Source organism: Taudactylus pleione, unplaced genomic scaffold (assembly GCF_031769625.1).
Source record: "Taudactylus pleione unplaced genomic scaffold, aTauple2 ptg000427l, whole genome shotgun sequence".
NCBI lineage: Eukaryota > Metazoa > Chordata > Amphibia > Anura > Myobatrachidae > Taudactylus > Taudactylus pleione.
The window spans coordinates 206,846-227,922 of NW_028284829.1; the positions used below are offsets into that span (position 1 = coordinate 206,846).

The 21,077-nt window shown below is 45.3% G+C and overlaps 1 protein-coding gene across 1 annotated transcript in view; it reads left to right on the forward strand.

The window, feature by feature from the left end:
• Positions 1 to 21,077, forward strand: part of LOC148506097 (uncharacterized) — a 205,770-nt gene that overhangs the window by 146,665 nt on the left and 38,028 nt on the right. Inside the window, 5 exon segments of the mRNA XM_088447270.1 lie at positions 2,361 to 2,459; positions 4,536 to 4,619; positions 5,549 to 5,629; positions 9,531 to 9,662; positions 15,636 to 15,701. Coding sequence (XP_088303396.1) covers positions 2,361 to 2,459; positions 4,536 to 4,619; positions 5,549 to 5,629; positions 9,531 to 9,662; positions 15,636 to 15,701 — 462 coding nt within the window.

Genomic DNA, 21,077 nt, shown 5'->3' on the forward strand with positions numbered 1-21,077 from the left:
CCTCCACAGGAATAAAACACACTACATTTGCCTCCACAGGAATAAAACACTACATTGGCCTCCACAGGAATAAAACACTACATTCGCCTCCACAGGAATAAAACACAAGTGCACTGAGCTGACCGCCGCGGCACACTTGAAAACCGCTTGCGGCACACTAGTGTGCCACGGCACAGTGGTTGAAAAACACTGTTCTAGAAGGTGCTAGTTAAATGTTAAGTACAGTCTGATTGGTTGCTATCAGCAACATCTCCAATTCTAAAAACGCTCACTTTAATAAATTTACCCCTTAGTGTCCTCTTACTACACATGTTATATGGCACCAACCTTTGCTGTGTATAACATGCCGGAAGCTGACATCACAATGTAATGTTACTAAAATATCTATGTTAAAATGAAAAAGGATATTAAACCCCTAAAATGTTGAAAGAGGAGTGCACTAGTCTTCCTATCCCTCCAAGGAGGCTTCATGCCCTATCCAGTCTTCCTATCCCTCCAAGGAAGCTTCATGCCCTATCCCAAGATGGCCACCGAGTTCACTACTGAGCATGTGCAGGACTCATCTTATTTTTATCGTGTAAAGTGACATGGTGGGAGACAGATCTCCTACTTAGCTCCTTTGAAAGACCCAGTTAATTATCTGCTGTAAAGCATCCCTGCACCACTACCCATTTTCAGCATGCACTCACCAGCTGTGAGCTTTATAGAACCCCGCTCCATCACCAGTGTGCATGTAACAGTGAGTACAACTGTACCTGATATCTATCAATAAACCAACGCCACTGGTTAGTTTTAGTCATCCGCTGGTGTGTCTATATAACTCTGCAATATCAACACCTGCAGGGCCGCCATCATGGGGGGACCGCCGGGCCTCAAGTCCCGGGCCCGGAGGAAAGAGATAGAGAGTGGGGCCCGGGTTGCAGCAGTGCTACACACACTGGCAGACAGGGGATGCAAGGCAAGTTCATAGAACTACATACATTCAACGCCTGCGGCCACGAACCAGCCTGTGATCGCGGAACGGTAGCCAATCAGGAGCGGCTGCTCCTGATTGGCTGCTGGTCCGGGAGCTGTGATTGGCTCGCAGCCGGCTTTTGAAATGCCATCAGAGCTGTTTAGAAGCTCTCCTGGACTGATGCTCCTGGCTGCCGTTGCAGCACCGCTGCCACCCGGGCCCCCATCTCTGAAAAGCAGTCAGCGCTAAATGTACCTGGCTGGCTGCACCAGCGCAGCCTGCTGAAAAGTCCATGAAAAACAGGTACTCCCTCACCTTGCCATGTGCTCTCCCCTCTGTTGCAGCCAGCCGTCCCTGTCCACCCGCTGTTTCAGACAGCCTTCTCTGCCTTGCCCCCCCCTCCTCTGTTACAGCCTTTGTTGCCCTGTGCTTTCTCCCTAGACAGCCAGCCTTCCCTATACCTCCCTAGTCAGCAAGTCTTCTACCCACTGGTTAAGCCAGCCCTCCCTGTCCCCCCAGTCAGACAGCCTTCCCTGTCTCCCCCATTATCAGCCAGCCTTCCCTGCCCTGTGCCTCCCCCCCTAGTTCAGTCAGCCTTCCATGCCTCCCTAGTCAGCCAGCCTTCTCTGCCCAGTCCCGTCAGCCTTTTCTGCCCTGTGCCTCCCACTCTAGTCCAGCCAGCCTTCCCTGTGCCCCCTAGTCAGCCAGCCTTCCATACACTGTGCCTCCCCCCATCCAGCCAGCCTTCCCTGTCCTGTGTTCTACCCTTCTTCTAGCTTTTTCTGTAGATTCAGCCTTTTCAGTGCAATATATATATATATATATTAGCATGTCAATCTAACACCAACCACAGCGCAAAGTCTGTGAATTCTTAAAGGCACCAATTGATCCCCTCAGTGTAGCTCCGCCAACCTCTGCCCCCCTCCACCCCCAGGGGGCCCTGCCTATCTTGTCAGTACCGGGCCCCGCAATTTCTGATGGCAGCCCTGAACACCTGCACATATATCATTTCCAACATAAAACTCGTCTCCACATCATCAGCGCTACTCCTGATTTTGCAATGAGAAAAGCTTTAGATAAATACAGTCTCTGGAATAAAAGTCTTCTGTCCCCATTGTGTGGTGGGGAACATGGAGCAGTGTCACAGGGTCAGCGGATGGGGAGTAAGCTGATACATTAGCTGATACATTCGTGACAGAAATAATTTTCACTGAGCTTAGGTGGGGTCAAATAAAAGAGAAGCTGAGAAAGTGACATGTACATAAGTTACTCAGTGACATTATAGGATACCGGCCTCTGTACGGACTCATTGACATGGATTTAAAGAACATGTTTTGCCACATTTTTATTATACAATAAAATTCCATGGAAGGTTTATTTGCAGGTAATGACATGTGTTTCTCAGTCCTCAGGAACACGCATCCCGTGGCATCCCATGAGCATGTATATGAGGAGATTGATTTAAGAATGCTGAAATATCATGACAGCTTGTCACAAAAATCTGGTACAGTATGTTCTACTGTGATGGACCCAAAATTCACACTTTATATTCATATTTCATTCAGTAAATTTAAGCTTCTACAGTGCCCCTTATATTCGTATTAGGGGGGTATTCAATTAGGTGCGAAAAGCCGTTTTAGGCAAAAAAGTTTCGCCAGTGACGTCATTTCGCATAGCGAAAACTTATCGCCATATTCAATTCCAAAGACATCCCCAAAAAAAGTACTTTCATTTTGGGGGTGAAAAAAACAAAAGTTGGGGTACAAACTAAAAATACTGCGAAATAGACTCCAGGGGGTCCCCAAGTATGCTCCAGGTGTTTTTAAGATTGCAGGTGCTTGCGGCTAGCCTTAAGCTAGCCACACACTAGACCAACTTACATCCAACCAGCCAACTAGTTGATTGGTTTTAATGAAAATCTGGTAACGTATGGGAGTAACTGATGATCAGCAATTTGCTCCTAAATACCAGAAAATGGACAAAAACTGTTGTTTGAACAAATTGTTTGGATCAAACATTCAACAAACTTGTCTGACGCCATTTTCATCTGTTTTCTGGCATTTAGGAGCAAATTGCTGATTGTCATTTACTCCAATTCCTTACCAGATTTTCATTCCAACCAATCAACAAGTTGGCTGGTTGGATGTAAGTTGGTCTAGTGTGTGGCCAGCTTTAGTCTCTGAACTGTGATCTGTTTTGCCATGTTTCCTGGCAGTATGTTTCCCCCCCATTAGGGGTCACCAGGCCTCCTAATATATGAGCTGCAGTTCTGGATCCTGCCAGAGGGGCTGCTATTCTGACTTTGTTCTGCGGCCAGGTGTTAAGTGATTGATTGTTCATTCATTACCAGTATGGACAACGCCCGACACCTGCGTGCTTAGTATGCCACATCCCAGCATGCTTTGCTTGGTCATTAATGTTGCCTGTGCTGAACTTGTGGCCTGGGAGCCACAAGTTTAAGAAATCCAATTATTTCTGGAAAATGTGATCGGCAAAGCCAGTGCTGGTGGCTGCCAATCATACTGTATGCGGGTAAGAGAAGTGCAGCCCTGTGCCTCGCCACATAACGGAACCCATGGCTGACGGGTGCTGTAAGTACAATTTTTCTTTTAATAATTGTTGCAGAATTTTACAATGAGAAGCTTTTGCTCCAGGGACGTCCCTCCCCGTAGTGTTACCCAGTGCGGAGAGGCACTGTGCCAAAAAGGGTGTGACCATGTGGGAACTGGGTGTGGCCATGTGGGAAGGGGGTGTGTGGCCATGTGGGAAGGGGGGGTGGCCTCTCAGCCCGAGCCTTCCGTGGTCCCGTGCTTCTTACTGCAGGAGGTGCGTACTATCCTCACAGTGTCAGGAGCCGAGTGACGCACTTAATACTACAGTGCAGCACCCGGCTCCTGTCACTGAGGGGGAGTCTGCACCTTGGTGTCACCCCTCGGTGCCTGCACCCCCCTTGTGACACCACTGTTTTGGTCTCGTGTTGACATGAATGAAAAGCTGATGATACTGTGATTCAGGAAAGTTTGTGGACCACTACAGTACATTACTACAGACCTGCATATCGTTATCATTCAGTCGTCCAAACAATCGTTCAGTTTCTGCCCCAAAACAATGAACGATAACTACCAATCCGCGCTCCCGTTTGTAGTTGGTAGTTATCGTTCATCGCCCGAACCTCCTGTCCAACCTGACGATAATGTCAGGTTGAACATGTTCGGGGATGAGGGAGGGAGCCCGGCACTGAGCGATATCGTTCTTGATTTCGTTCAGTGTTTCTGCTCAGTGTCAGTGCCGGGAACACACGGGACGATTTAATTCACAGAGCAAATAGTCCCATGTGTATGCGCCTTTACACTTAAAGAAAGTTGTTGAAACAATGTGTCTTGTTTACCTGTAAGAGCATGCATGGCGGGTGCAGACAGGGTCTCCGACGCCCCATAACCCAGCACGCGGCTTTACCATAGGCCACACCTCCTAAATGACGCTATTTTCTAAATAAGCACAAAATCCAACATATTAGGAAATAAACCAAGTGACTTAATCATCTCTTTGGTAATAACATAACTGTATATTGTTTATGCAGCGGTTTCCCTGGATGATCCTGACCAGCGACTGGACTATTATACGGGCAGTGAGGAGGAGAGACGTCATGTGACACCAGAGCCAGGTAATGCCCAGGACAGGACGACACTGGGCAATAATAAATATTACTCTACAATGCTCTGTGTACCATCACATGTTACACACTAACACAATTGTCTGCGCCACAGCCCTCGGCAATAACAATATATGAAAGTAAAACAAGCCTATAATGATGCAAAGTGTGGAGCTGCCGTGCCAGTGCTATTTTATAATGTGACATATACTTTCTGTAGGAGTGCACCCATTGTTACAGGTAAGAATTTGGGGTCAGTTTCCCTGCAGCCTCTGTGATGGTATTTCTATTTCTTCTCTATGTACAATTGTGTATTTGTAGTAATTTCCGTAACCAGATACGTTGGTCCCATTTAGTGTTCCATGACCATGCCTAGATCTAAATTGGTATTTAGTCACTGGGTTGACAGAGCTTGGAGACTGTAAGTCCACCATGGTTCCGGGGGAGAATGTAGTAAGCCGTGGAGAGAGATAAAGTACCAACCAATCAGCTCCTAACTGTCATTTTTCAAACACTGCCTGTAACATGACTGTTAGTAGCTGAATAGTTGTACTTTATCACTCTCCAAGGCTAAGAACATCCTCCCCTCTCCCCCCAGAGGTGGTAATATAGTCTACTCCTCTCCAGAATTTTTCCAAAACCACCAGTAGGCTGCGGTGGGTGCTGGGCCACCAGTAGGCTGCGGTGGGTGCTGGGCCGCCAGTAGGCTGCGGTGGGTGCTGGGCCGCCAGAACATGTAAGAAACATTAAAACTGTAAATATAGTATATGTTATATAATATTGATCTTTTGTCACACCATGAGCAGTGTTACAACGATAAGACTACAGTAACGTGCAGGCCGGTGTACAGCCGGCACTGCTTCCCCCTACATGCCCGCTGGTAGATATAGTGTGCATACAGCCGTCATGACTGTGACCATTTCTGTATGACTGTATCTTAGGTTTCTCTCCGGAGAACAAGATGTTGGAGTATGATGACGCTGAGTTATTGCCGGACAGTCTGACCAATGATGGGACTAAAGGTAACTGCGTAATAGTCACTCAGGAATTACATTTCATTGCATCGCTATAGGTTAAGTGTTCATGTGCTGCTGTGTGTGTGTGATGGTGGTGACCTGCCTGTGCCTACACTCTGTGATGTACCATCTCTCCTCACAGTACATCCCTCTATGTACGTAGTGACCATTATATTTTCTTCTTCAGGGTCCATATGGAGCCACAGGGATATCATTGGGTAGAGGTGGGGGATAAGGACTGGACTCCAAACAGTTAAGCTTTCAACTGTCAGGATGCAACGGTCCCTCCCCCCTAAACCGCACCCCTGAGCCTGAGGCCAATCAGTTTGCATGGTGTCCGGCAGGAGCTGGGATCACCATGTATAACAGTGGCTGCCTTATGCAGCCCAAAGCTTTATTTTTATGATTTCTAATTTTATTTATCTTTATTACTGAGTGCCTTGCAGCATCACTGTCCTTAGGACGTCTGTGCTGCCACTCCATCACCTCTCCGGGCACCACAATTCCATAGCATTGCTTGGTACTTTCGGCGGGGCTCCGGGAACCTTGCTAGCCGGCCCCGCGGAGAACCCCAGACTGCAGCTCGGACGCAGGGGACAGGTAAGGCGGGTGGCCGCTTGCAGGAGGTTTCAGGTCCAAAAACGCCTGACCTCATTGCGCAAAATGGGAGGCTCCCCCAGCAGTAGATTCCCATTTTACGCAATTGATTAAAAACTCCACATTACCTATCTCTACAACTTCCTCATTAAAGGACCCTATGGCTAGAAAGATTGAAACTGGCCTTAAATCTGTGTATTCCCTTTCAGGAGCCATTGCTCGCCCAACCATGGCTATTGCCTGGGTGGTAAAAACAATTGAGAGCTGGGCAGATGCCCTAGAATAGTCTTTCTCCCTAGAGGCCTCTAGGGATCAGATGTCTTATATAGCTCACATAAGAGATGCAGCTTACTATATCAGAGAAGCGACCTTGGATGCTAGTCTCCTGGCCTCTAGAGCACCGACTACGTCAGTGTCTGCCTACCGCACTCTTTGGCTACGGTCGTGGGAGGTGGATTCAGACTCTAAAAAGGCCTTCGAATCATTACCTTACACTGGTGATCCTATTTGGCCTTTTAGACAAAATTGTAGCCACTTTGGCACCTCAGCAACTACTGAAAACTCTCGAACAACATCCTTTAGTTCCTTTCGTCCCCATGGAAAGCCTAAGGGCCAGTCCTTTCCTCGGAAATCTGCTTCCACAAGGGCCGCTAAGCCCAGGACCAAGAAGACCTGGGCCACCCGATGTCCTGCTTCCAAATCTGAGGACAAACCTTCAGCCTGATTGGGCGGGCCTCCCCCTGGGGACCCAAGAGTAGAAGGTCGACTTCTTTGCCCAGTGCTGGCGTCAAACCACCACAGATGCTTGGGAACAAAAAGTGGTCTCTCACGGGTGCGCCCTCTCATTCCTAAGATGGCCACCCCACCAGTTTTTCTACACAGGCCCTCCATCAAACCCGAACAGGGCACTGCTTATCCAGAAGGACATTCAGCCCTTGCTGCAAGCAGGGGTAATAGTTCCAGTTCCACTATTGCAGCGAGGGAATGGTTATTATTCTACCGTTTCTGGTGCAGAAACCAAATGGGTCTTATCGTTCTATCCACAAATCCCTAAACAAATTTATCAGGGTGCCAAGAAACCCTGCGCTCTATAGTACTAGCTATGGAACTGAGGGACTTTATGGTCTCTCTGGATGTTCAGGATACTTACCTACTGTACATATACCTATAACGCCCTCTCATCAGCGTTATCTCCAGTTTGCTGTACTACAGCAACATTTCCAATTTCAGGCTCTGCCCTTTGGACTTTCTACAGCACCACGGGTCTTTACCAAAAGTATGGCAGTCATGGCAGCCAACCTGCGTTGTCAGGGAGTCAGGCTGCTACCATACCTGGATGACCTCTTGCTCTTAGCACGCTCACCAGAGGTTCTTCAATGCCATCTTCTAATAACCATTGCCTACCTACAGAGACATGGCTGGTTAATCAACTGGAAAAAGTCCTCCCTGGACCATTCACAAATAATGGTTCATCTGGGGGCTCTTTTGGATTCTCAAGCGTAGAGAATCTTCCTGACAATGGACAAGATCGCCACACTTCAACAACGAGTGCACAGATTACTCCGCAGTCGCTGAGTCTCAGTTCACTCAGCAATGCATATTCTGGGATCCATGGTATTCACCTTGGACATGGTGGAGTACGCTCCATTCCAGGCCTCTGCAACACCTAATGCTCTCAAGATGGAACGGGTTACCCCATCGGATCAGATCCCAGACAATTATTCTCTCTCCAGAGGTTTGTCTGTCCCTCTCTTGGTGGTTACAGGTGTCCAACCTAGCCAAGGGTTGCCCCTTTTGGATCCAAGAGTGGAAACTCCTTACAAAGGATGCAAGCCTCCGGGGCTGGGGTGCAGTGACCGGTCAACACTCCTTCCAGGGCCATTGGACATCGGTCGAGTCGACCTTAACAATCAATGTATTGGTCCTCCGAGCCATCTAAAGCCTCCTCACTCTGGCTCAGGACATTCTTCAGGGCAAGCCTGTACAAGGGCAATCTGACAATGCCACAGCAGTGGCCTACATCAATCACCAAGGGGGAACTCAGTCGATCAGCAATGGCAGAAGTGTCATGCATTTTCGCATGGGCCAAAGGTCACCTCCCAGCCATCTCCGCGATGTTCATTCTGGGAGTTCTCAACTGGGAAGCGGACTTCCTCAGCCGTCACGACGTGCATGCCGGGGAATGGTCTCTCCACCCATAGGTCTTTTAACTCCTAGCGAACAAGTGGGGCCTGCCAGAGGTGGACCTCATGGCCTCCCGACTCAATCGCCAGCTGCCAGCGTACGGGTCCAGAACAAGGGATGCCTAAGCAGCTTTCATAGACGCCTTGTCGGTGAAGTGGATCTTCCATCTGGCATACCTATTCCCTCCAGTCTCCCTTCTTTCTCGAGTCCTTAGGAAGTTCAAGCAAGACGGAGGCACTGTCCTGCTGGTGGCTCCGGCCTAGCACAGGACCTTGGTACGCCGATCTTCACAGCCTCTCCATAGACGCTCCTCTCCTACTTCCTCAACATCTGGACCTGTTGTCTCAATGTCCATGTCTACATCTGGACCTGGTCCCGTCTGTCTTTGACGGCGTGACTCTTGAGATATCCCTCCTAAGGTCCAAAGGATTTTCTAGTTTGGTGGTCCAGACTATGCTCAGAACGCGTAAGCCGACTTCTGCCATGATCTATCACAGACTGTGGCAAACCTACTTCCAGTGGTGTGCTACCAGAAGTTTTGACCCTCAAGTTTTAGGGTCTCTAGAGTCCTGGCCCTCCTTCAAGCAGGATTGGACCTTGGACTCCGCCTGGCCTCGCTGCAAGTGCATGTCTCTGCTCTGTCTATTAGGTTTCAGAACAGAATTGCTCCAATTCCAGATGTTCACACTTTCCTTCAGGGTGTCCTCTGTATTTAACCTCCCTTCGTCCCTCCCGTCGCGCCATGGGATTTGCCAGTGTTTCTCCAGGCCTTTCGGGGCCCTCCGTTTGAACCCCTAGAATCTGTGGAACTCCAGTCACTCACAGCCTCCTTCCTCCTGCCTTAGGCTTGTTTACAAATTGATTTGCCTCAGGCTCAGGGCAAGGTTTAGGGGGAAGGGACTGTTGCATCCTGGGAGTTGAAAGCTTAACTGGTGTCTGGTCCTTATCCACCACCTACACCCCATGGTATCCCTGTGGACCCTATAGACTTCGAAGAAAGAGAGTTAAAAAAGGTAAGTTTTACCATAACTCTCATTATCAGTGTACGTGCTCTGTGTGTGATGTGTTGGGCTACTTACTAATTAGTCTATAACAGCATGGTGTTATTATCTCCCTATGTAATTAGGACATGATGATTGGGGTGCAGACCATGGATATGATGATGCTGGAAGTGATCAGTTCTCTCAGGACCTGGCAGCTGATGTGCGAATCAGTATGGATGAGAGATTGCAGAAACGCCGGGATCCGTCTTGTAACGGTTTGTACTAATCGCTCAGAGCAACAAATATTTCCTAAAAAAAAAAAAAAAAACACTTTTTTTTTCCATGGATATACATAATATACAGTACACATTCTGATTATTTTTGTGATGTATGTCACTGATATAGAGGAAGGAGAGAGATTATTGGAATAATTCCTTTGCTAAATATATTTGACGTTAATCTAAAAAAATAAAAGCCTGTAACAGAGAGCACGTAACCCCTGTAATATGCTATAACGCTGTCCGTCTGTCGCTCCTGGAGGAATAAAGCTGTTTGATTACAAAATACAGTAGTTTACTTATATAAACTCAGCAACCGTCACCAAATACGGCAAATAAAAATTAACAATTTATTCACTGACACACATTACCAAACCAACATGTAACAATTCAGTCACTGACACACATTACCAAACCAGCATGTAACCATTCATTAACTGACACACATTACCAAACCAGCATGTAACCATTCATTAACTGACACACATTACCAAACCAGCATGTAACCATTCATTAACTGACACACATTACCAAACCAGCATGTAACCATTCATTAACTGACACACATTACCAAACCAACATGTAACCATTCACTAACTGACACAGATTACCAAACCAACATGTAACCATTCAGTAACTGACACACATTACCAAACCAACATGTAACTGACACACATTACCAAACCAACATGTAACTGACACACATTACCAAACCAACATGTAACCATTCAGTAACTTACACACATTACCAAACCAACATGTAACCATTCAATAACTGACACACATTACCAAACCAACATGTAACCATTCAATAACTGACACACATTACCAAACCATCATGTAACCATTCAATAACTGACACACATTACCAAACCAACATGTAACCATTCAGTCACTGACACACATTACCAAACCAACATGTAACCATTCAGTAACTGACACACATTACCAAACCAACATGTAACTGACACACATTACCAAACCAACATGTAACTGACACACATTACCAAACCAACATGTAACCATTCAGTAACTTACACACATTACCAAACCAACATGTAACCATTCAATAACTGACACACATTACCAAACCAACATGTAACCATTCAATAACTGACACACATTACCAAACCATCATGTAACCATTCAATAACTGACACACATTACCAAACCAACATGTAACCATTCAGTAACTGACACACATTACCAAACCAACATGTAACCATTCAGTAACTGACACACATTACCAAACCAACATGTAACTGACACAGATTACCAAACCAACATGTAACCATTCAGTAACTTACACACATTACCAAACCAACATGTAACCATTCAGTCACTGACCAAACCAACATGTAACCATTCAGTAACTTACACACATTACCAAACCAACATGTAACCATTCAGTAACTGACGCACATTACCAAACCAACATGTAACTGACACACATTACCAAACCAACATGTAACTGACACACATTACCAAACCAACATGTAACCATTCAGTAACTGACACACATTACCAAACCAACATGTAACCATTCAGTCACTGACACACATTACCAAACCAACATGTAACCATTCAGTAACTGACACACATTACCAAACCAACATGTAACCATTCAGTAACTGACGCACATTACCAAACCAACATGTAACCATTCAGTAACTGACACACATTACCAAACCAACATGTAACCATTCAGTCACTGACACACATTACCAAACCAACATGTAACCATTCTTTAACTGACACACAATACCAAACCAACATGTAACCATTCAGTCACTGACACACATTACCAAACCAACATGTAACTGACACACATTACCAAACCAACATGTAACCATTCTTTAACTGACGCACATTACCAAACCATCATGTAACCATTCAGTAACTGACACACATTACCAAACCATCATGTAACTGACACACATTACCAAACCAACATGTAACCATTCACTAACTTACACACATTACCAAACCAACATGTAACCATTCAGTCACTGACACACATTACCAAACCAACATGTAACTGACACACATTACCAAACCAACATGTAACCATTCTTTAACTGACGCACATTACCAAACCATCATGTAACCATTCAGTAACTGACACACATTACCAAACCATCATGTAACCATTCAGTAACTGACGCACATTACCAAACCAACATGTAACCATTCAGTAACTGTTGCACATTACCAAACCAACATGTAACCATTCAGTAACTGACCAAACCAACATGTAACCATTCAGTAACTTACACACATTACCAAACCAACATGTAACCATTCAGTCACTGACACACATTACCAAACCAACATGTAACCATTCAGTCACTGACACACATTACCAAACCATCATGTAACCATTCACTAACTGACACACATTACCAAACCAACATGTAACTGACACACATTACCAAACCAACATGTAACCATTCTTTAACTGACACACATTACCAAACCATCATGTAACCATTCAGTAACTGACGCACATTACCAAACCAACATGTAACCATTCAGTCACTGACACACATTACCAAACCATCATGTAACCATTCACTAACTGACACACATTACCAAACCAACATGTAACTGACACACATTACCAAACCAACATGTAACCATTCTTTAACTGACACACATTACCAAACCATCATGTAACCATTCAGTTACTGACACACATTACCAAACCAACATGTAACCATTCAGTCACTGACACACATTACCAAACCAACATGTAACCATTCAGTCACTGACACACATTACCAAACCATCATGTAACCATTCACTAACTGACACACATTACCAAACCAACATGTAACTGACACACATTACCAAACCAACATGTAACCATTCTTTAACTGACACACATTACCAAACCATCATGTAACCATTCAGTAACTGACGCACATTACCAAACCAACATGTAACCATTCAGTCACTGACACACATTACCAAACCAACATGTAACCATTCAGTAACTGACGCACATTACCAAACCAACATGTAACTGACACACATTACCAAACCAACATGTAACCATTCAGTAACTGACACACATTACCAAACCAACATGTAACTGACACACATTACCAAACCAACATGTAACCATTCAGTAACTTACACACATTACCAAACCAACATGTAACCATTCAATAACTGACACACATTACCAAACCAACATGTAACCATTCAATAACTGACACACATTACCAAACCATCATGTAACCATTCAATAACTGACACACATTACCAAACCAACATGTAACCATTCAGTAACTGACACACATTACCAAACCAACATGTAACCATTCAGTAACTGACACACATTACCAAACCAACATGTAACTGACACACATTACCAAACCAACATGTAACCATTCAGTAACTTACACACATTACCAAACCAACATGTAACCATTCAGTCACTGACCAAACCAACATGTAACCATTCAGTAACTTACACACATTACCAAACCAACATGTAACCATTCAGTAACTGACGCACATTACCAAACCAACATGTAACTGACACACATTACCAAACCAACATGTAACTGACACACATTACCAAACCAACATGTAACCATTCAGTAACTGACACACATTACCAAACCAACATGTAACCATTCAGTCACTGACACACATTACCAAACCAACATGTAACCATTCAGTAACTGACGCACATTACCAAACCAACATGTAACCATTCAGTAACTGACACACATTACCAAACCAACATGTAACCATTCAGTAACTGACACACATTACCAAACCAACATGTAACTGACACACATTACCAAACCAACATGTAACCATTCAGTAACTTACACACATTACCAAACCAACATGTAACCATTCAGTCACTGACCAAACCAACATGTAACCATTCAGTAACTTACACACATTACCAAACCAACATGTAACCATTCAGTAACTGACGCACATTACCAAACCAACATGTAACTGACACACATTACCAAACCAACATGTAACCATTCAGTAACTGACACACATTACCAAACCAACATGTAACCATTCAGTAACTGACACACATTACCAAACCAACATGTAACCATTCAGTAACTGACACACATTACCAAACCAACATGTAACCATTCAGTAACTGACACACATTACCAAACCAACATGTAACCATTCAGTCACTGACACACATTACCAAACCAACATGTAACCATTCAGTAACTGACACACATTACCAAACCAACATGTAACCATTCAGTAACTGACGCACATTACCAAACCAACATGTAACCATTCAGTCACTGACACACATTACCAAACCAACATGTAACCATTCTTTAACTGACACACAATACCAAACCAACATGTAACCATTCTTTAACTGACACACAATACCAAACCAACATGTAACCATTCAGTAACTGACGCACATTACCAAACCAACATGTAACTGACACACATTACCAAACCAACATGTAACTGACACACATTACCAAACCAACATGTAACCATTCAGTAACTGACACACATTACCAAACCAACATGTAACCATTCAGTAACTGACACACATTACCAAACCAACATGTAACCATTCAGTAACTGACACACATTACCAAACCAACATGTAACCATTCAGTCACTGACACACATTACCAAACCAACATGTAACCATTCAGTAACTGACACACATTACCAAACCAACATGTAACCATTCAGTCACTGACACACATTACCAAACCAACATGTAACCATTCAGTCACTGACACACATTACCAAACCAACATGTAACCATTCAGTCACTGACACACATTACCAAACCATCATGTAACCATTCAGTAACTGACACACATTACCAAACCATCATGTAACCATTCAGTAACTGATACACATTACCAAACCAACATGTAACCATTCAGTAACTTACACACATTACCAAACCAACATGTAACCATTCAGTAACTGACACACATTACCAAACCAACATGTAACAATTAAAAACCATAAATAAAGATGTGTGCGACACTTGTAATTTCTATGTAAAGTGATCCTATTGGTGACTGTATTTGTACAGATAGACAAAGTATCAGCTCCTGATTTTTAGGTGGGAGCAAAGCAAAAACTAAAAAACGAGTAACTTTGCAGCTGGACAAACCATGCTGCAATACGAGGGGGAGGGGGGACTATTACATGTATTATGTGTGCATGCAGGGTGAATACCAGCTACCTCTGCATGTAGCCCACACATGCTGGGCCAGCTTTATTCTTACAATGCAAATTTGATTTGGATTTTGGACCCACAACCTCCAAAATCTAAAGCCGGGTACACACTAGACAATGTGTGTATCAAGTGATGTCTGATGTGGCGGACCCGGCAAGGGTGCCGGCATTAAGTGCTTGCACACTTGCAGATGCCTGCAATGGCGGTGGGGGGGGAAGGGGGGCATCGGCAAGTGTGTATGTTGTGTGTACGGGGCTTTACTCTCTGCGCATGCATGTTACACCTGTCTTATTGGTTTTACCAAGGTGCAAAGTTACTGGCTGTTTGTTTTTCTCCCAGCTCAGAATGAGCCCCTCAGTCTGTAATATCGATGCTGATAGTAGAGGTTTGCACCGTGTAGAAAATAAGCAGATATACAATGCAAATGTAGCAATGGTCCTAATTCTGAGTAGTACTCGGAGCCGATGGTCTGCGCACTGCTCCGATTGTGATAGACCTGCGCAGGATCTGTACTGTGCATGTGCCGGTCTCCCTCTGCCAGATCTGTTATCCCCCCCCCAAGCCGCAGCTAGAACATGATGATAACAATCTCTCAATGTAAATAGGAATGGTGCAAATATATGGATGATTATATAAACAGGAGTAAGACAAATAACTATAAAGACAATAAATGAAATATAATAAAACCTGTATTTAATCCATGTGTGACATTCCCGAGTCATCACTGTATTTGCCACCTTGTCTTACTCTAGGATTGCTTATCCGTAGTGACCAGAGCAATGTTCCCGGGTCTGACAATGAGATGAACCTTCTCGGAGGTGATTGTGATTACGATGATGCCAGTGGGGCTGGACAAATCCAGAATTAATGTGGATTCAAATCCGTAAATTAAAGCATTTATGAATGGAGAATTAAGCATCATCTACGTGAGGACGGAGAGCATATCACATCTGATAAACACCATATAGTGCCCTGTAATATTATATGCTGCATTATACAGACCTTCTATTCCACGCTTTCCAGGCCACAGCCAGACTGCCATCTGTAACTTCTGGCAAATGGCATTAGTCTGGGTGCCTGCCAGCTCCACCTCCCACCGCTCTGCTCAGCTAGCATGCTTAGACTGGTGGTGCGTGACCACGCCCTTTGACTTTCAACATGCCCATAATGTGTAGCCACGCCCATTTTACCCATGAGCGAGCCTGTGGCCTATTAAGCCCAAGTCCGTCCCTGCCGCACACACATTGTACAGTTTATGCGCCTTGTGCTTCTAATAACATAAAGCAATGGAGAAAGTATATTGTAAGCTACATTCAGTCAGCCCACTGGCGGGTGATAAAAGTACTGTGAGATTAGTACTGTGAGGAGGGCTTCAGGAGATATTCCCAGTGTCATATGCAGTATGTTGGGTTTTATTCAGTGATGTGAAATTACAAAAATAAAGCAAATGTCCAAACTCCATAAAATGTTTCCCAATTATTTCCCGTCACTTTCTCCTGCCCATTACTCAGCGCACGGTATAATGTCACTGCCCCACACACCTCCTGGCTGTAGTGTAATGTTATAAGATAAAACAGCTGCATGTTCCTGTAATAGAGAGAGAGTCATTGTGTCTTATTAGTAAGATTTGGTAGATCCACCAATTTATCACCAATCTAGTTACAAGGAGCAGTATGGGAAGAGAGTGATGCAGGGAACACAAACTATAGAGGGAGACCGTCAGTTTTAGTAATGGGGAAGCATTAATAATACTAACAATAGCCCTCCCAAAGGATGACCACCAAACCTCACCTGCTGGTCTCCAACCTATGGCTCTAGTGCCTCTCCAATGCTGAATACTAATTTCAATAATAAGTAATAATCCTGTGTGTGGGGAAAACCAAAAAGTTAAATACTTCCTGCACCTGTGGAGCTTACACTCTATATTCCCTCACAAATCTCCCCGGTAATCTGTAATGGGTCAGCAAAAGACATCCATCCTACATAATAATAAAACGCAGAGTACTCTGTTACACACATTCATAAATACATGATAAGCCGCCCGCCGCTACTAGGCGTCTCTGCTCAGGTGGTCCTTCACTGCATGATAAGAACCCACCTTCAGGTCATATAGTCGGTCATGTATTTATAAAGTGAGAGTGGGAGGTTTATCACGTATTTGTAAATGTGTGTAACAGAGTCCCCTGGAGAGCTGATACCCTGTCTGGCCCGAGACCCCTAAACCACCACGGGATATTTTCCTGACTTTAATAATGTAGAATATTTATGTGCAAGCTAATTACTTTGTATAAAAATATTCATTATTTATAGAAATTACACCCAACATTAGTAATTTGGACCAGTAGTTCCCTTGTCTATTAGCCTATTTTCTATCTCCCCTTTTGCTTTTCCTTTTTTTTCCCTTCCAATCTTCCATGCTAAGGTATTCACACACAATAAAACTTTCCTCTAGACTCCAAACCTTCAAGCGTTTCCTGAAATCTCACCTCTTCAGACCAGCTTATCAGATTCCAGAACCGCCCACATTACCCTCATAGCTTCCATATCTAATTACATCCCTTTTCACAGTCCACACGCAACCTCAAACATTGGGGTATATTTACTAAAGTGTGGGTTTATAGAAGTGGAGGTGTTGCCCATAGCAACCAATCAAATTCTAGATATTGGGGTAAATGTAATAGGGTGTGAGTTTATTCGCACCTAATCGCATGTTTTTTAGTTGTGAGTATCCCTCTCAAATCATGTATGTAATAGGTAGCGATATTTCACCCACATAAGCTGTTCGCATGTGACGTTTTGCGAGGAAACTCCCAGGAAAAGCCACAAATTTTAGACCAACCAGAATGCGAGATTCATTTCAGCAAGCATACTGACACAGAGAATCACCCATTGGCAGGGCAAAGCCCCATAACTTGGGTATCACACACACTATATAAACCCCTGAGCCACCATTTTGTGCTTTGATAGGGAGTGTGGAGCAGAATCAATGAGAGTAGAGGTGTGGTGTGCAGACTCACTGACGCAGCATGGCAAGCAGGAGAGCTGGGAGAGCTCAGCAGGGGCTGGATGAGGAGGAGGATCAGGAGGTGATTGTCAGGCAGAGTCACGGTCATCAGGAGGAGGAAGGTCTGTCTAACCAGGAAGCGCAGGAGGAGAATGACACAGGTGGAGGAGGAAAATGAAGATTAGGGGGAGGAGGCTGAGTCTGCTGGTCCTTTGCCTGGGAAGACGCGCTGTGGGCCAGTGGCGGATCTAGACTTTACTTTTAGGGGGCGGTTTAAGAATACTGACTCCTCCCCCTTTCAACTCATTACTCCTACCACTAACAGTCCTCCCCCCTCCCATTTTCAATCCCAACTCTTTTGGGCCCTTGCAAATTTCCTCTACTCAGATACCAGTACTGTCAGCCTAACAAGAACAACTCTCAGTAATACATATTTCAAACTGCATATACAACCTAATATATGTCACAGTGACAGGAGCCCATAACAAACACAGCCCTCTGATCCCCAAAGCACAGTGACAGGAGCCCGTACCAAACACAGCCCTCTGATCCCCAAATCACAGTGACAGGAGCCGTACCAAACACAGCCCTCTGATCCCCAAAGCACAGTGACAGGAGCCCGTACCAAACACAGCCCTCTGATCCCCAAAGCACAGTGACAGGAGCCCGTACCAAACACAGCCCTCTGATCCCCAAAGCACAGTGACAGGAGCCCGTACCAAACACAGCCCTCTGATCCCCAAATCACACTGACAGGAGCCCGTACCAAACACAACCCTCTGATCCCCAAAGCACAGTGACAGGAGCCCGTACCAAACACAGCCCTCTGATCCCCAAATCACACTGACAGGAGCCCGTACCAAACACAGCCCTCTGATCCCCAAATCACAGTGACAGGAGCCCGTACCAAACACAGCCCTCTGATCCCCAAAGCACAGTGACAGGAGCCCGTACCAAACACAGCCCTCTGATCCCCAAAGCACAGTGACAGGAGCCCGTACCAAACACAGCCCTCTGATCCCCAAAGCACAGTGACAGGAGCCCGTACCAAACACAGCCCTCTGATCCCCAAAGCACAGTGACAGGAGGCCGTACCAAACACAGCCCTCTGATCCCCAAATCACAGTGACAGGAGCCCGTACCAAACACAGCCCTCTGATCCCCAAATCACAGTGACAGGAGCCCGTACCAAACACAGCCCCTCTGATCCCCAAATCACAGTGACAGGAGCCCGTACCAAACACAGCCCTCTGATCCCCAAAGCACAGTGACAGGAGCCCATATAGGTATCCGTGCAACTCAATGTCACGTGAAGCATAGGCATTGTGCTAATTTCCAGCAAACACCACACTAAAGGATTCCCCCCCCCCACACATACACACATACACACACATATAAACACGTGCAATAAAATCATAAACTACATATTGTAAAACAGGAGCCTATTTTTTAGCATCCGCAGTGCTCTCTGACATTCCAGTGGGATACATATCAGCATACTTAAGATGTGCACATCATGTTATACCTTACATACACCCATCGCCCTTAATACCCTGCATGATATATTATACACATTGACTCCAATTTCAGCCAACAGATACCATAACCCAGTTTATATCATTTGCACCCTGCAAGGCTGCAGCTATATACCCTAAATCAGTGCCTCCCAAGCTGGGTGCCTCACGGCTCTTCCAGGTGTGCTACGGGTTGGTGGTCTAGTACGGAATATAAAGTGATGTGTGGACAAAAAGAAACGCAGCTCTGTCACCCACCACATAACTGACCCTAAGGGTGACCACCACATAACTGACCCTAAGGGTAACCACCGCATAACTGATCCTAAGGGTGACCACCACATAACTGATCCTAAGGGTAATCACCACATAACTGACCCTAAGGGTGACCACCACATAACTGACCCTAAGGGTGACCACCACATAACACCCGTTAGGCACCCGTAAGGGGGAGGGTTGGGGTTAGGGAGGGGCGAAAAAATACTTACCCATTTTACTTGCTCAGAGTCTGAGCAGTAAAACAAAAACTACAAATCCCATGCCACACCGCTCGTCTCAGCCCCATCCCTAACTGCATGTGACTGGCGTGGCCAGGTCCCGGCCGGCACCAGGAGCTCACCCTAGCCTCTGCCGCCTGCAGGATCAGTAGTTGGGCGGGGCTAGGGAATGCGTGTTATGGGGGGGCGGTCGCCCTTATTGCCACTGCTGTGGGCACAATATCCGCTTCACCTATGAAGAAAATTTGGTGGACAGATTCTTCAAGTGCCCCTACTGCCAGCAAGACGTGCATGGGGGGGGAACCAAAGGATATGTGGGTATTACGTCACCTTAAGCATCTCCATTTGTCCTGACGCTCACTGTGACAGCTCCAGTACAAAGAGGAAAGACTTCTAGGTATGGCATTGGGGCTAGTCCTAATTGCTGCCCTTGCTTTCCTGTTGGGTATGTGCCCCACCCAGTGCAGTGTCAGGGCATCGGGTTGTGCTGCTGGTTATCTGGATTAATGAAGTGTCTGGGACACGTAAGGCTCTGCCACGGTCCCTCTATTCCAAACCGCAAAGCAGCCCCTAGAAGTTTCTATGGAGGCTGCTTTGTAGTCAGATTTACCTTCATATTCCAGAGCTTGGCCCCAATAGCTGGCATTGGCCTATAGTAGCCTATGGAATACAGGAGCTGGGGGTTTTTTTGAGGAGGGATCTTCCAGATCCCTCTCCCTGTCCCCTCACTGACACATGCTGGCTAAGGACAGTGCATGCAAGGACCTGAGGCTATTGTTCTGTTTCCAGCTCTTGGCCAGGATAGATTGTTACCTGAGCCCATCCCCCAGCAACAGCAGTAATTCCCATCATTATATTCATTTTCATGATGCAATTCTAAGTGACAGATATTTTTCACATCTGCATTAGAATTGTGTATTGTGATAAATATGCCCCAAAGGGCAGCGAGCGCTGGATAAACCCTTGTACACAGCACTGACTGTAACTTTCTATATTCCATAGTTTAGAAAGATTATTTCATTGTCCAATACACATAATAACCAATGTCTGGTATACTCGGGGAGATATCAGTAACACACAGTGCAGCAGCTGTCACCATTTCCTTATCACTCATACTCTATGCGGCTGTCACCTTATCTTACTGCATGCCGGCTATATTATCTTATTATACGCTATAAA